Source organism: Natrix helvetica, assembly GCF_964273705.1.
Source record: "Natrix helvetica genome assembly, chromosome: 1".
In the NCBI taxonomy this organism is placed as follows: Eukaryota; Metazoa; Chordata; class Lepidosauria; order Squamata; family Natricidae; genus Natrix; species Natrix helvetica.
This window is the reverse complement of record NC_138548.1, coordinates 46,014,457-46,032,970: the sequence shown is the minus strand read 5'-3', so window position 1 is coordinate 46,032,970 and position 18,514 is coordinate 46,014,457. Positions and strand designations below refer to the sequence as shown.

At 39.8% G+C, this 18,514-nt stretch overlaps 1 protein-coding gene across 1 annotated transcript in view; it reads right to left on the bottom strand.

The window, feature by feature from the left end:
* The window catches only part of ITPK1 (inositol-tetrakisphosphate 1-kinase), a 134,854-nt gene that overhangs the window by 37,222 nt on the left and 79,118 nt on the right, over positions 1-18,514 (bottom strand). Inside the window, exon 4 of the mRNA XM_081937055.1 lies at positions 4,300-4,417. Within this exon, the coding sequence (XP_081793181.1) occupies positions 4,300-4,417 (118 nt within the window). The remainder of the gene's footprint in view (positions 1-4,299; positions 4,418-18,514) is intronic.

The following is an 18,514-nucleotide window of genomic DNA, read 5'->3' as shown; positions in this document are numbered from 1 at the left end:
GAGGCCGTCGAAATGATGTCCCGGTGTCTGGAGGCCGTACGGGTCTGGATGGATGGCAACCGACTAAAACTCAACCCTTCCAAGACGGAGTGGCTGTGGCTTCCGGCCTCCCGGTTCAACCAGGTGTTTCCATCTCTGGCCATTGGGGCCGTCCAACTAGCCCCCATGGAACAGGTGCGCAATTTGGGCGTCCTCCTAGATGCCCGGCTGTCCATGGATGACCATGTAACAGCCGTGGCAAGGGGGGCGTTCCACCAGGTTCGCCTGATGCGCCAATTGCGCCCCTTATTGGACCGGGATGCCCTACGCACAGTCACCCATGCGCTAGTGACGTCTCGCCTGGATTACTGCAATGCTCTCTACATGGGGCTTCCCTTGAGATGCACTCGGAGACTACAGTTGGTCCAGAACGCGGCCGCACGGGTGATTATGGGGAGGACTAGATACTCCCCTGTAACACCTCTCCTGCGCGAGCTGCACTGGCTTCCTGTGGTCTACCGAGTGCGTTTCAAGGTTTTGATTATGATCTTTAAAGCGCTTCATGGCATAGGGCCTAGTTACATGCAGGATCGCATCCTGCCCCACACATCCCTACGACCAATTCGCTCACACAGAGAGGGACTTCTCCGGGTGCCGTCCGCCAAACAGTGTCGGGGGGCGACACCCAGGGGCAGAGCCTTCTCTGTGATGGGCCCAGCCCTGTGGAATGACCTCCCCCGTGACATCAGGATTACTTCCGATCTCCGCTCCTTCCGTGTACAGCTGAAGACCCACCTCTTTCAATTATCTGGCCTGGCTCAATCCTAATTTTCTTATTCCTCCTAACTGTTTTTTAAATTGTCTTTTAAACGTTAAATTTTAAATGCATATTGGGTTCTTACAATTGGGGTATTTTAATGCTGATTTTAATTGTCTATATGATGTAATTGGTTACCTCCTCCGTGTCCGTGTCCATGTATGTGTATGCGTGTTTTGTATGTATGTATGTCTATGTGTTTTATATTTCTTCCATGTTTTATATGCTCCATTGTACGCCGCCCCGAGTCCTACTTGGAAAGGGAGCGGCTAATAAATTCAATTTATTATATTATTAAAAGGCTTGGGACTGCTGTCCTAAATTGACTTCAAGGGATTAATTTACTCATCTTCTTCACAGATCACCTATTATCTGCAGTTTAAATTTTAAATGAAATATAGACATAACACTTTCAGGAATTCACAAGTTTTCTAGAGCATTATTTCATTATATCCAAAGAACCTAGGTTCTGGGAAAACCAAAATTGCAGTAGAGGATACAAGGGAAAATTATTTCTCCAAGGATTACCGAATTACAATTTTCATCAGCCCCAGCCAGTATAGTGATCACTTATGTACCGTAAGAAATACTGCGTTGTAGTGCAGTAACATCATGAGGGTCACATGTTCCTCATTCTAACACTAGAGGACAGAGTGTATTTGAGATGGCATTTTTCAATATAGTTTAGCATTAAAAAATACATAGTAGTACACATATTTTCAGTAATAAATACATAGATTGGAAAATGTATGCAAAAGCATATTTTTTAAATTATTTCTTAAAATGAAAACAGAATGATAACATCTTGAAACTGAACACATATGAAAATTGATGTAGATTGTTCTGTTGACTTCTAGTAATGAAATAGACAGGAATCTGATGCAGCGGTCTGTTCTTATTAAACTCATCTTAGAAGACTTTAAAATTTTAAAATAAACTCATTGTACTGCTTTCCCTTCATTTCAAAAGCACTGCTATCTTAGTCATTCATCCTCTGGTTTGTGAATGGACAGAACACCAGACTGCCAGCATACCTGTTCTTTAATTCTTTTTAAAGAAATTAAAAACTAATTCTAATTATTAACATTGTGAGCATACTTCTGAAATTAGCTGAGTAAATTTACCCATAAAATAAATATGCAAGATTAATTCATTAAATAAATTAATTATATATTTAATCATAGAAGTTTTCAATTTTTAAAAATATCTACTATATTAGGGCTGTCTAAGACCATGCTGAAAAGGTACTCTGAGAATTGTAGACCCAACAGACCAAGGGGTTTTATAATACTACTTTTAGCATTCATCTTTATTTCGTAATAATTATTTTTCTGTTATCTGTGTGTGTGTTTATGTGTATGTATATACAGAATAGTTCTACTATTGGATATTTTACTGTATCTGACCTTACAACTTTGAACAAATAATCCTCTTGGTCGCACATTCAGCCAGATATTTAGATTGGATTTGGCATTTTTGTCTACTAATTGAATCTTTCCCGAGGCCCTGGGATAGGTAGGTGTGTGTGTGTGTGCGTGTGTGTACATGATTCCGTAACCCCTTGCATCAGGGTGGAGTCAGGACAACTGAATGGAGCTGAGCATTTACTGGCCGGATGCCCTTCCTGCTGCCTATGTGGCGCTCATAGCAGCTATTTTCTCTCTGCACTCAGAGGGAGAAACATCTGCTACTACCTAGGATTGAACTCACAGTCACCACTAGGCCACCGTGCTGCTTGGATAGGCAGATCTTATTTAATAATACTACAATTATCATCACAGGATATAACTGGTTCCAAATAAAACTACCTTTTGCAATTGACTGATGGTGATTTTGTCAATGCTGATTGTGTTCAGAGGGTGCTCCAGTTGCTTTGGAATTGCACCCAAGGCACCTATTATTATAGGTGCTATCTTTACTTTCTTTTGCCATAATTGTTCTACTTCTATTTGCAGGCCTTTATATTTTGTGATTTTGTCCAGTTCTATATTTTTTTCTGCTGTCTCTAAGTATTGCAATGTCCACTATCCATATCCTGTCTTTCTCGTTAAAAAAGTCTGGAGTGTTATATGACAGACACTTGTCTGTGGCTATTTTGGGGTCTCATCAGTTGTTGCTACTTTGTTATGCTACTATTTGTAATCTATGTGATTTTCTTCCAGCAGTTAACCAGGTGGTCAACCGTTTCTGTTTTCTCAATTCTAGCTTCATACTCATTTATTCTTAAGGCTTGGTCTCACGCATCCAGAATTAGCCTGTCTCTTTCTTAAACTTTCCCGCTCTTAGCCATTGCCAGGTCTTGTTATCTGCTTTATCTGCTAGTTTTTTATGTACTAGTCATGTAATAATTTTTGTTGCCATGAAACTTTCCTATTCTGTAAGAGCAGTGGTGGCAAAGTGGTTAGAATGCAGTACTGCAGGCTAACTCTGCTCACATTGCCAGGTGTTCCATTCCTTTGATCCTGAGCGGCTCAAGGTTGATTGAGCCTTCCATCCTTCTGAGGTCAATAAAATTAGGGGCCAAATTGTTGGGGACAATTGGCTGACTTTGTAAACCGGATAGAGGGGGCTGTAAAGCACTATGAAGTGGTATATAAGTAAGTGCTATTTCTAGTCGCTGTTTGGCTATTTCTTGTAGGCTGATTTGGTCTTCCCACTACTCAGTAACCCCTTCTGGTATACTGGCTTCAGGATGTTTTCTTCAGTATCTTCTTCAGATATTCTTTTTCTAACCCTTTTTCTTCTTCAACTGATGGATGTATTTGCAACACTCCATATTCGCCTATGCTTCTTGGTAAATAGTCTCTGTCAACATCTCTGCATGGATGAAAGGCATGATTCATTGTCATTATTTTTCTGGTCTTGTTATCCAGAGCTTTTAGTTCTGCTCGAGTCCAGTCCACTTTCCAGCTGTTATCTAATGACTGGAATTGAATGACATTTTGGCCACTGACTTTGGACTTTAAGATCTTCACTCTTCTGTTGTATTAACTACTACTGTTCTTCTTGACTTTGTTGCCAACCTGAAAGAGACTCGAGTATTTGTAATTATCTTCTTCATTCAGACTCTTGATGTTATTTCCATGGAACATTTTGATTCCTTCAGTTTTCAGTTTTATACCTCTGTTGATAGCAAGGGTGCCATGTTTGTCCAGTCCAAATATCTTACTTTATATTTGGACAGTGTTGAGCAGCGATGCCATTTTAGATGGAGTTTATTTTATGTTATTATCTATGTTATTCTTTATCTTTATATCTTATTATACTAAGTTTTTTTCTGGTATGCATGCATGCACGTATGCACGTATGTATGCAAAAAAAATCTACTACTGGATATGCTTTATCTATTTTATAGTCCTAGCAATTGTGGCATTTCTTGCAGATATAAACAATTTCCTTTTAGTAGGAATGTATTTCTCCATATGCAAACACAAATGTAAAGTACATGTTTTACCAACCCACCACTAGCTTTTAGTCTCCCAATAAAAAGGTTAGAGGCTTACCTTTCATATACAGTTCTATCTGTCTAATAAGTTCATAAGACTTTGATCGGTCCAGTAACGTCCTGATAGCAGGAAGAGGATCCAGAATTATAGTTTCAGGATGAGCATCAATATATTCCTAGGGAAATGAAGACATGGCATGTGATATTCTTCAGAGAAGAATTACTGTTGGAAACTTAGTACATGATAGAAAGATACTTCCAGTACAGCATATCTTCAATTAACAATAACTGAATTTCAAGTAGTATCATAGCAATCATTTAAGTAATAGATGGTGTGATTCTCAGCCATATCCCAAAATTAAAGTAACACAGGATATGGTGAATGTATAGTATCTGTTAACATGTTGGATGACAACTCCTGAAATTCCCACTAAAGATGGTATGCAATTACAGTTCCAAACAATTGGAAGACATCAGGCTAGGACAGTTGATTTATAATTCCTCTCATTCCTCCTATGTTTGTATACAAAATTTTCTTTACAATAAATATGCTAAAAAGTCTTATTTTAACATTGATGATACTTTCACTGCAACGAACACTAGCCTAGTAATAGAGAAATTAAAACAATTTGGTATAGCTACTGTAAATTTAAAATAATTTATATTTTTTTCTATAGTTACTAATCACGATGGATAACCATAACACTTCCCAAGCTAGATAGTCAAATACTGAATATCAGTTACTGGAGCCATAAGTGATGGATTCAAATTGTGATTGTGAGTTCCCCATAAGTACATGACTGTGAGAACAGAATACTGGACGATCTAAATCTTCTTAAATTGCCAATACATACATACATACATACATACATACATACATACATACATACATACATGTGTGTATTTGTGTTACAACCCCTGGTATGCCCAAATATGGGAGGGAGCTCACTACTCCCTCTTTCTGTCATTCGGCTCATAACAGAAGACCATCCAGGCAGAAAACCATATTTTTATTTTTAATGTTGCCTTTTTATATTTGTGTTATATTTGTGCTGATAAATAAATAAAGGGAGACTAGTATAGATCCATTTCAATGGATCCCAGTAAGGATGGATCCCGTTCGAATCCCAGTAAGGGTATGGCTAGCTGATGAGAGCTAAATAGCTTGAAATGGATCTATACTAGTCTCCCTTTATTTATTTATCAGCACAAATACAACACACACACACACACATAGTAGCAATTCTGCTAACCTTATGCCTAAAGACTTAAGACTGTATGCAAAATGTAGTCACTTATGTAATATCTCAAGTTCAGCCATGTTACCAATATGTCACATCTTTAATCTGATTAATCTAGATCTATATTCTAAAAAGCAAATTCAAAAATCTTTTAAAAACTCTTCAATAATTAAAAAAGCCCACTAATAATCTCCTGACTCCAAAATGCAAATCAATTCCAAACTTTCAACTGTTTTATTTGTCTTTAATCTGTTTAGTGCTATTTATGGCAGAATAGCAAGGATACAGATTCTATTTATATGCAATGCCATGTTAAACACTTAAAGGGCAGTAGGATCAATCTAGTCTGAATACTGTGTGTGTACTCCTTCTATTACATTTTTAATACTATATAATCTAAACAAAAAGATTTTTGGGAAAATGAACCTTTGCTTAGATTTCAGGACAGATATTTATTACGATATCTTAAAAAGCTCACAGAAAATCAACAAGTAATTCCTTCATTTGTGAATCATCAGAACTGCTTGCCAAAGAACAGTGACAGTAAACTTAGTGAAGAGGTGGGTTTCCGTAATTTTGCTTTTAAAACACGTGCTGCAAAAGGGAACGAACAATTTATATCTCCACTTTTAAAAATGTAACCTATATATCAAACTGTTTATCTTCAAGTCTTTTTTGTGGAAATCTTACTAAAATCTGAAGGACAAATATTTTTAAGAAAAATATTCTGATGTCATCTAAACTGTAAGTGCATATGAAAGTAGGAATCCAGATTCATGATTCTTTATTATTTAATAATATATGCTGCTCCAATTAAAAATACTCTGAATAACTTGTAATTCCATATCTACTATAAAGATTTTTTAAAATGACAATAACAAATAGAATGAAACATTACAAATTATAACAAAGATATAACAAACCTACAACCATTGCTACCAGCATTCTTCAGGATTGACCAGTCCATATCTTTAGAAGGTCCTCTCAAAGAGCCAAGTTGTAATGCCATTCTGAAATTATATCAGAATTGGGGATGTTCTAGAGCAGGGGTATCGATTTCAGTGAGGCCGCATTAAGATTGTGTTTGACCTTGGGGGGCTAGGGAGGGCGTGGCCAGGGTGGCCAACTCGACGTCACTCATATTGGGGATGCCTGTGGTGGCCCGAGCGCTCTGCCAGCAAAATGGGCTCCCAAGCTCTATTTTGGCTGTGATGGCCTCCTGCAACCCTCTGCCAGCAAAAATGGAGCTTGGGAGTGCTGCCCGTGGCCCTTGCAAGATCCATTTTTGGCTGCCTCCTGCATCCCTCTGCCAGCAAAAACAAAGCTCAAGAGGGCCGCATGCAGCCCACCCAAGCTGCCTTTTCTCTGGCAGAGGCACAGTGGGCCAATCCTTTGATGTTTCCAAGGCGCCCCGCGGGCCAGATCTAATCACCCCGCAGCCGAATCCAGCCTCCGGACCTTGAGTTTGACACCCCTGTTCTAGAGATATGCTGTTCCAGAGAAGTGGGACAATGACAGAGAAGGTTTGTCTCTTCTCTGCTGAGAATAACAAAGACCAAACAAAGAAGTAGAATGATTGTGGCAAACAAAAACAAAGATAGTACAGATAGTAATAAATGCCTTGGGTGCAATTCCAAAACAACTGAGCATCTTGAACACCATCAGCATTGACAAAATCACCACCAGTCAATTGCAAAAGGTAACTTTGCTTGGAACAGCTTACATCTTGTGACGATACCTTTAATATCTTTAAACAGCACCATCTGTCTATTCCAGATGAGTCCTTCCCCTTTCTTGGGAAGGACTCAATAGGTGGACAAAAGTGCCAAATTCAGTCTAAACCTCTGTGCAACCATCCATAATAATTTATTAAATGTATATGCTGTCTGACCTCCAGAGAGTCTTCCCAGTTTGTTTTACATAAGTTAAAGTTGGGTATGTTAGCAAAAGAATAAAAATAATCTGGATGCAGCAGGAATATAGGGTAATTAGGAAATGTGTATCTTAAAGGAAGAAAAGATATGGACAGGAATGAAAAGACCCTGGATGAATTTGGATTGGATTTTAAAAAATGAATGACCAATGTGAAAGAAATACAGCGAGGTGGCTTGGTCATAGGAGAACAAATGAGGATCGAATCACAAAATAAATATATAAAGGAATGAATGGGTGGAGTGAAAGAGGAAGATCAACAGGTTGCTGATGTGACACTCAGAAAAGAGGCAAGTGAGAATTGTAAAGAACAAAAGGTATTGTATGAAGCAGAGTAAGCACGTAACAAAAGCAAGAATGATTAATAAAGATAGTAAGCCATTAAGAAATATAGTGAATGATTATTGTATAAGCTACATTTAGCTATGTTTCTTTTTCTGTTTATCACATGCTTTTATTATGTCACCTTATTTCTCCCCCTTCATTTCTGCACTCTTTATAACTTTGCTCTTACTTTGAAAGTAAACAGCATGACATATATTTGTATAGATGTATTGCCTATATGTAGGCATATAAGCAACACATTTTTTACTGATTAAACCCATTAATTCTTTTTGTGATGGAATGACAATGAATGCATGTAAGCAAGACTCTAAAGAACATTTGAAAGAGGAGCTTTGAAAAATGTGTTAGTGGAACATTAATCCCTGAAATGTTAAAGTATCCTTTGCAAGGCAGGTGGGGTCACTTTGTGGCCGCCAGGTGACAGACTGTACAATATATGTGTGTACTGTTTCTTTGATGGCAGCCCTAATGGAAGTATGGTCTCTGCCTGCGCAGACAAGGAAAGGCAACCATTACCATTTTAAAAAGAGGCTCTTTGCTTGCATTAAAACATGCCACAAAACAGGGATCTGCATGCATATGCTGTAGATCAGTGTTTCTCAAACTTGGTGACTTTAAGTCCTGTGGACTTCAACTCCCAGAATCCCCCAGCCAGCTGTGCTGGCTGGGGGATTCTGGGAGTTGAAGTCCACAGGACTTAAAGTCACCAAGTTTGAGAAACGCTGCTGTAGATGAACTGCCTATAATTTAATGATGGGATAAGCAAGCTCAAGTCTACGTGGAGCTCCCCAATAGACATAAATTTTTAACCACCAAAATTAGGCGTGGTGATTTTCAATAACCACCTAAGACAGAACTAAAGATAGGAAAGATAATACAAGAGTTTTTATAAAGGAAACATTCCCATCCTTACTCTTACTCTTCCCTCTTAACTATATAAAAAAGAGGCTGGAAATCACTGTATCAGCAGAAGACTTGTGACCCACTAATAGGTTAAGAAACTCAGGTGTGGCTTCTGCCCATAACACATTACTCATTGCTAGTTTAACGAATATGTAAAAACATTCCTGACTAGACATTATTAGTCCAGTTCATCTTTCCCAAATTTGGAATTATGGGAATTGAAAATACATGGAAGATTCAAATTGAGTAAAGGCTAATCATTTTCTAACTTCCTAGTTCTTGCATGGGAGCATAAACTGGTACGTAGCATTGATAACATAAAATTGGATGCCTTTTAATTCTGAGAAGAGTTGCTCAGTAATTCTTTCCCTTAAAAGAGTGGGCTGAAACAGTTCAGAACTAAACAGGATCAATTCCTAACTGCAGAAATACGTTCATTTAAATTTGAAAGAGATAATGTGAAGAAATTAAGGAGAAACATGTAATAGTTTAAAAACAGTTAAAAAATTACCTGCCTGCCACTTTGAGTTATCATATTGAGTCTGAGAGGGCAGAAAGTCAATTCCAAAGAATAAGGCTGTACAAATCCTGTTTTAACTACAAGGCAAAAATAATTTCAATGCCATTGTTCTATTAGGAACAAGCTTGCTTTTAATTTTCTACATATCCGGGAGAAAGAGAAGGAAATACAGCTAGACACAGTATTTTTCCAGGCTTTGGCAATAAATGAACAGTTGTGTGACTATGTCATCAACGGAAATATGCAACTTTTAAAATGCAAGTGAGGAAAATGCCCCCTTGAGCAACAGCAAAATAAAATGGCTATATTAAGGCATTGCATATTTTTAGCTTGACCCTGGATTTCTCCATCTGTATCTCTATTTTAGTTAGGCCCAAAGAGTAAAGCTGATGAGGAATACCTATTACCTTAGGCAGTTTGTTAATGGCTATGTCTCTTGGGAGACCAGCTTAGTTATTTTCACATGGGGAAAAAAATTATAGAGGAATAGTAATTTTAATCCTGATGGTGGGTCGTTTTTTAGGGCAAAGATTTATAGCAAAGGCTATATTCCACACTCTGTAATCCCATTTGGTGAACAAGAAACTAATTACTAGTTCATCTACAAAGAATAAGCAATACTGTAGAAATAAAATATAGATTCAGAGTTTCCAAATTAGTTTTCCAAAAGCAGAATTCTAGGCAAGTTTCCTAGACTAGTATATAGTTATAGTTATCAGCAGGAAAAAATAAGCGAAAACATGTATTTTCTTCCTGCATTTTTTGTATAAATGAGCTACTTCTTGGTGACTAGGAGCTACACCTAGCACTATTTAAGTGGCCTGAGGGATGCAATGGGGAAGGTCAAGAGATAGGGATATTTCATTTCATCCAAACATGACAGGAATGATCTAATTTTTTGAGCATTTAAAAAAAATACTATGTTGTCTACTTTGGGGCTTATGTAGTTGTGTGCTATTTTTCTACCTCAATATGGCATCTTTTTTAGCAACTGAGTCACCAAAATTCAATAGTGCTGTCAGGGGAGGGCTCTCAATACCACAAAATTTAACTTTGGAGGTTGTGTAAGGTGCACAGAGCACTTCTGTTTGCAGAAGGATATGCAATGGTATTCTCCAGGTCTGAAAAAGAAAAAGGAATTGATCCAAACATGGCAGAAGAGGAATGGATGGGTATTTTAATGCTATCTCTTAATAAGGCTTCTGTCCACCAGTTACAGAATAGGTGAGGGAAAAAGTCAAGCAGTCCCCACAGACCCCATTTTAATATATTCTCTAATAAATGAATTTTCATATTTGGTTTCCAAGGGATTATCTAATCCTTTTTTTTTTGGCATTATGCCTGATTAACAAAACTAATTTTTTTTGCTTCCTGGCGTATATTGCTATAAGGACCTTGACAACACATTGGTGAAAGTATATGTGCAATCATCTGCATGTACTACAATAAATGGCAAGAATCAAAACACAAATGATATTATCATATTCATAATTTATATGTTGGTGATTTAGATCTTCCCTTCCAAGTAGTACCAATTTTTTACTCAACAGGCCCTTCTGTAACATTTTTTCTTTTAATTTCAGGAGCCAATTCCTAGATCTGCACTCCTGTCAGTCGCCCATTTTTGATCTGCATAATCTTCACAAACTATGTACTCTTTGTTGGTGCATTTGGCCTCAAGCTTAGATGATGATCTATGGAGAGATTCAGTACTTAACAATGGACTGCTTTGTCCACATTTCAATATTTAATTTTTTACTAATTTTGAGGGCGGACAATTATATTGGAGTGAATGTAAAAAGTCAATTACACTTCATTCAACATGAGTTCTTTTTCAGCTTTCAGTGCCAATCTAAGAAGATGGTCTTTAAGTTATATTTTTCAAAATAAACCTTAAATATTTGAAAAGATTTTATAAGGTACTCTAGGGTATATACTTAATTCCCTCTTGTTCTGGGGGAGAGGGGTGATATTTGATGAAGCTTTGCATAAGTTGGATGATGTCCAAGAATGTATTCAAACCTCTCCTGCAGTAATGTGCCACAGAGGAAGACTACTAGCTCAAAGAAATTATTGATGTACTCCTCCAGGAACTATTTATTCACACAATATTTTATAATCAACACAAAATTTCACTTCTAAATATTAATTGTACAAATTTATGAACTCTCTCAGGAAAAATTGTATAGCTATATTATTTTTAACATACACAGTGTAGTGATTATCAATACTTTGTTTAAAAGAAAGCCTAAAAACAAACACCAATTCTTTGCATTTGAAACAAATGAGTATATATTTAAAATATTTAAACAGGAAAAGGCTCATTCGTATATCTCAGTCTTATTTTACTTGCTGAAATAAAATAAATATAACATTGTTGTTACAACTACTTTCAAGCCCTTTCTAGTACTTTTCCATTCAATAAGATCAATAATCTTCAGAACAAATTAAACCCAAAGCAATTATGTTGGAGCATTTGAGCAAAAGGAACACAGAGCACAAATATATGATCCGAGCAGCAAGTGAACAGAAGTAGCTGTAGCTCTGGGCAACGTACATTTGAAGCAATGGCAAAATCAATAATGCTTAAAGAACTCGTCATTGAACTAAAAGCATTCTACAGCATTCTACAGACTACACAGAGTGAATTCTAGGGAATATCGAAGAATATAATATACATTGTGTAATGAAACGGATTGGCTGCCATACAAACATGCAGCGTCTAAATTAAAACAACAACAGCTAATGTCTATTTGCTAATGGAGAGGAGATAAAAGCAGATCTAAAGAGAACATTCACTGATGAACTCATCTTTCTTGTCTTAACCCTTTTATTCTGGGAGAAAAATTATCCAAGGAAATTCATTACCTATCTTAATTTTTTTTTACAGCTTTTTGAAAATTGTTGAATAATGTCCAATGAACTGAAGAAATAAGGATGAAGAAGTAAGAAGTTAAATTAAACTAAAATTACTTAAAATGTATGTTTTTCATAAAAATCTCTATGTGAATTAAGTAAAATTTGTAAAAGAATCCTCTATAACCATGATGCCGAACCTATGGCATGCGGAGCCATTTGTCAGGTCATGGAGGCATGCGCGTGCTGGCAGCTCACTTCGGCCTTCTTTTGAAGCCATTTTTCACCCTCTGGAGGCTTCAGGAGCTTCCCTGAAGCCTCTGGAGCACGAAAAACCAGCCCTACGGGCAAGCCAGAATTTCAGGAACAGGGGAAGCACTTGTCACGCGTGCATGCGTGCAGAGGGGGGAAACATGCACATGAGTGGCACGCTCGTGCACGACCCCCCTGCACTTCCCTGCTTTTGGCACGTGAGCCAAAAAAGGTTTGCCATCACTGTATTATAATATAAAAGCATTCATGTACATAGAACAGGGGTATCAACTCAATTTCACTGAAGGCCACATCAGTGTTGTGTTTGACCTTGGGGGGGGGCATGGCCAGCTTGACATCACACGTGTTGGGGCGCCTGGGGTGGCCCAAGTACTCTGCTAGAAAAAATGGGCACCTGAGCTCTGTTTTCGGCTGTGATGGCCTTCTGCAGCCAGTGAAAATGAAGCAGGGGGGGTTGTGTGTGGTCCCCTGGGTCCTGTTTTCAGCTATGATGGCCTCCTGCAGCCATCTGCCAACAAAAATGGAACTCGAGGGGCCACGTGCGGCCCCCTGAGCTGCATTTTCGCTGGCAGAGGGCTGCAGGAGGCTGTCACAGCCAAAAGTGGAGCCTGGAACAATACTTGGGTCAAGATTAAAACATAGGAATTGGAAGCCTTCATCAAACACATCAACTCTGTGGACAGATTAAGTTCACTCAGAAAGACATTAAGAAAAATAGTCTGGCCTTTCTGGATTGTGTAGTATACCTTAAGGAAGATAGAAGCCTTACTACTGAAATTAACAGAAAGCCTGCACATGCAGATCAATATTTATATTTTGATTCTCACCACCCACTGGAACACAAAATGGGAGTGATCAAAACCCTACACCATCGGGCTGAAAGATTGCCTACCAGCAAAGATGGAAAAGAAAAAGAACTAAAATACGTCAAGGAAACCTTCAGAACTTGTGGCTATCTCAACTGGGCCTTCATCAAATCCAAAAAAAGACCAGGTAGGAGTTTCTTCACAACAGAAGCAACTTTGTCATTTCATACTTTGCAGGAATATCAGAAAAGCTCAGGAGGATTTTCAATCAACTGAATATATATATGCACTTTAAAACCAAAATTACACTAAGGCAGAGACTTGTCCACCCGACGGATAAAATACCCAAAGACAAACTGAGCAATGTGATATATGCAGTGAGATGTGTGTAGATCTGTACATTGGAGAAACAAAAAACCACTTCACAATCAAATGGTACAACATAGGAGAACAAACCCATTAAAGCAAGATTCTGCAGTCTATTTGCATTTCAAAGACAAAAGTCACTCTTTTGAAGACAGTAATGTCCACATTCTGGACAGTGAGGACCTTTAGTTTGAAGGAGGAGGACAAAGATGCCATCTACATTAAGACTGAACAGCCGCCTCTCAATAAAGGGATAGGAATACGACATCACCTATCTCCTGTTTACAACACAGTCCTTTCAGGAGTTCCAAGAAGGCTCCACACCCATTTGCACTATTCAAGTGACCCTGATCGTACAGATAAACTTCCAAGTGGCCTCAACGACTCTCAGAAAGTATGCTAACGAACAGATGACTGCAAAGAATATAAGTCCTTCTATCCTCCACCATTCAGTCAGAACTGAAAAAGCTTCTTGGATGAGAAAAAACAAAATCCAAGTTGCCTTTAAAAAAAAATCACCTTTGGGACAACCATTCTGCCATTACATTTATCAGCCTATTCAATTAGGATGGATATTTCCTAACTTTCTTCCTCCAACTTTTGATTTTCTTGAGGCTTTCCCCTCTTCTTATCTGAATGTTTCCCTTCCCTCATCCTCCAAGGTTATCCACACGTTCCATTACAACCATACAGCAGATTAGCAAGAACAACCTCCAATTCCTTCTGAAACCCATCCAGGTCCATCAGTCACCAGGGCTGGATTTATCTAATGAATCTAGCCTCTATGCAGTGGGTACTTGCATTACAGAATCCCATGGAAATCAGGGCATGATATGACCATGACAAGAGAGACACCAAGAACTCACTCCCCTTCAGATCACATAGCCACTGCTCTGGAAGGAACAACAGATCTGCTGGGAGCTCCCTGTCCCATGTTGGGCTCTGGATGATCTGGGATAGGCCCATGGTGATCATGGTGGCCATGAACTCTCAAAACATTTCAGGCCCCATTCCCAGAGAAGGAAGATTAAAGTCTCCCAGAACCAAGTTTGGGGAACTTTACTGCCAACTGAGAAATGGAGTTCAGAAAGAGAAGTTGTTATGTAGCAGAGAGGATTGTACAACAGCAAAAATTCCAACTGATCTTTAGAAACCAACTTAATGAACAGGATTTCACATCTGGGGACCTGTGGTGCAGCATTCCAGAAAGCTGTAAGAGATTCCTGGATGACAACAGCCATAATGTTACCAGCTGGGCATATCTCCAAAAGAGCAATCACATTCCAGAATTGGTGATACAGGACAAGCTGACCCACTCCATTAAATCACTAATAAAGGAGGCTTATTACAAAATGACCTAAAATTCAGTAGCAGCAGCTGAAAGCCAGGGCCATTGAATGTCTGTTGAAAAGGTACTGGAGTTGAGACCAAGGAACTGGAATACTAAACTGGCACAAGGCAACAGTCCTGTGTTGCCCAAGAGTGGCCAACTCCTCCCATATTTTCCTTTACCCATCACTGCCATAACGCTATAGCCTTTCACCATTAAAATCAATTAAAACAATTAAAAACAAATTAAAACTTTTTAATACTATAATAAAAAGATGGGAGAGTGCAATCTAACTACATAGATTTAACAGGCTCCTCATTTTTGGGGGGCTCCCTAATTCCAGTGGTAAGCTTTAGAACAATGAAGGTGCTCACTCTTAAAAATAGGATGAGGCCACTGTTTTATTAATTCGTGTGACATAATCAAAATATAATTTGATTTATTAATAATGAGCCCAGGGCCTATCCAAATATGTCACACAATGCCATAGAGAAATCTACTTTGAAAATCTAAGCAGAATAATATCTATGAATAACAATTTTACTGACTTTATTCCTAAAATATTACACAATTGTGGATATTATTTTGAATGGTTCTTCATTTAAGTACATTTCACCTTGAAGTGTGTCTCTATGATATGGTCCAAAAAGAAAAAGAAAAAAAAGAGAAGAAAGAAAAGAACAAAATTTGCCAAAACATTCAATCTAGGTCATATATTATTCGTACAAACTGTGCCTCTTAAAAGGAATACAAGAAACTAGTCATACGTTCATTTTGTGTTTTAAAGATAAGTAACTTATGTTTTTAATTGCCTGGCCTAGTTAATTTTTCTTTTGCTTAGACAGTATAATTTCATGATTATTACTGTTAGTATTAAGGGAAGAACTACTCGTATTATATCTTATTTATTCAAGACAGTTTTACAGCCAAGCTCTCACAATATCACTTTAACATTTCTGAGCCAAGGACTAAAGTCCATGCAAGAAGAATGAGATAAGATATGTTGGATATATCAGAAATTATGAGATAAAAATTCTATGACTCACACATGACATATAAACCCTTAAGAAATGACAGCAATGAAGTAAGAAATGTTGAAGACCTTTTTAAAGTTGCTTATATAAGGAGTTAAATCAACTGCAATTGAATTCCATAAATATTGGATCAAGACAATTTTGTTCTTTGTGTTAATAGATTTTATTAGCAGATCCTGAAAAAGAAATTAATGTATTTGCAATATCATATAAATGAATGTGGCTATTAAAGTAATAGGTTCTAAACTCTTTAGAGATTTAAGACTAACATAAACAATTTGAATTGATAACCAATTCAACTGATGTAAAATTGTGTTTGATAATGTACTGAGAGTCTCTAACTCCTTAACCATGGTCATGGGTGTCAAACTGATGGCCTGGATATGTCAGGCACAGGCCACCCCCACTCCAGCTCCGCAAAGGCAAAAAAAGTCACAATATTCATGTGACATGATCAAGTTTGACACCAGTGATCTAAGAGTCACATCTTTAAGCTGTCTAGATTAACTAAGATCAATCTTGGCTGTTGATGAACATACCAGAACTGGCAAAAGGCTCTCCTGGCCACTGCCAACATTGTGCCTCTTCAGACATCAACATTTCCTTACATTGAGGTGTTCACCTGAACCAGTAGTGGAATTCAGGCCTGGGTCACAGAAGTGGCAGCGACCCAGGCCTGACACACCCCTGAACCGGTTCTCTCGCTGCTGCTGATATTTATTTATTTATTTATTATTCATATTTATAGACCGCCCCCTCTCCCGAAAGGGACTCGGGGCGGTGTACAGTCCCTAAAATACGTTATAAAATACATACAAAAACAGTTAAATAATTAAATACGTAGGTGGAGGAGGTTGTAAGACTGTACATAGAATAATAAATATAATACATTAAAAGCTTATTAAAACCCCAAACCCAATTAAAATGAGTAAATCCCCGGGAGGTAAAACTAAGAAAGTGCCAGGCCAGCTGATTGAAATAGGTGAGTCTTTAACTTTTGCCGGAAGGAACGGAGGTCGGTGGTAGTTCGAATGTCTGGGGGGAGGTCATTCCAGAGGGTTGGGCCCATCACAGAGAAGGATCTACTCCTAGGTGTCGCCCGCTGGCATTGACCAGCAGACGGCACCAGGAGGAGCCCCTCTCTGTGTGAGCGGATAGGTCGCAGGGATGTGTGTGGTAGGATGCGATCCTGCAGGTAACTAGGTCCACTGCCATGGAGCGCTTTAAAGATGGTGATCAATACCTTGAAACGCACCCGAAAGGCCACAGGTAGCCAGTGCAGCTCGCGCAGGAGAGGTGTTACGTGGGAGTAACGTGTACTTCCCATAATAACCCGCGCGGCTGCGTTCTGAACTAGCTGCAGTCTCCGGATGCGTCCCAAGGGAAGCCCCATGTAGAGAGCATTGCAGTAGTCCAGGCGAGACGTCACCAGCGCATGAGTGACCGTGCGCAGGGCACTCCGGTCCAGTAGGGGGCGCAATTGGCGCACCAGGCGAACCTGGTGGAACGCCCCCCTTGCCACGGCTGCCACATGGTCCTCCATTGACAGCCGGGCATCAAGGAGGACGCCCAAATTGCGCGCCCGCTCCACAGGGGACAATTGTTCGCCCCCTATGGGCGAGGTGCTGAACCGAGGTGCCGGTAACCACAGCCACTCGGTCTTGGAGGGGTTGAGTTTAAGTCTGTTGTCCCCCATCCAGACCCCGACGGCTTCCAAACACTGGGACATCACTTCGACAGCCTCGTTGGGGTGGTTTGGGGTTGAAATATACAGCTGAGTATCATCAGCGTAAAGATGGTACTCAACCCCAAAACCACTGATGATCTCACCCAGTGGCTTCACATATGCGTTGAACAGGAGAGGCGAGAGGACCGACCCCTGTGGCACCCCACAAGTGAGTGGCCTCAGGGACGATTTCTGCCCCCCTGTCAACACACATTGCTTCCGGTCGGAGAGGTAGGAGCCGAACCACCGCAAAACGGTGCCTCCGACTCCCATCCCCTCCAACCGGCGCAATAGGATACCATGGTCGATGGTATCAAAAGCCGCCGAGAGGTCTAATAGGACCAGGATAGAGGAGCAACCCCTATCTCTGGCCCTCCAGAGATCATCAACCAACGCGACCAAGGCTGTCTCAGTGCTGTGTCCGGGTCGGAAGCCGGACTGGCGTGGGTCTAGATAGTCGGATTCGTCTAGGTGCCGTGGGAGCTGCTGCGCCAACACATTCTCGACAACCTTCGCCAAAAAGGGGAGGTTGGAGACTGGACGATAGTTAGCTAGCTCCGTTGGGTCGAGCGCAGGCCTCTTGAGAAGGGGTCTCACCACCGCCTCTTTCAAGGCGGTTGGTAAGTATCCCTCACTCAGTGAGGCGCTCACCAGGCCCAGGAGCCAGCCTCGTGTCACCTCCCAGGCTGCCAGTACCAGCCAGGAGGGGCACGGGTCCGTTAAACAAGTGGTGGGTCGCAGCCGTCCACGCAGCCTGTCCAAATCCTCGGGGGCAACAGAGTCAAACTCCTCCCAGAATGGTCTCTCAAGACTCGCTGTTGGCGGCTCGTCTGGTCCACTGACGGAGGTCCACCCGCTCCGGATCTGATCGATTTTGTCCTGAAGATATTCCCCAAACTCCTCTGCTCTTCCCTGTAGGGGTGTCTCCCGCGCCCCCTGCA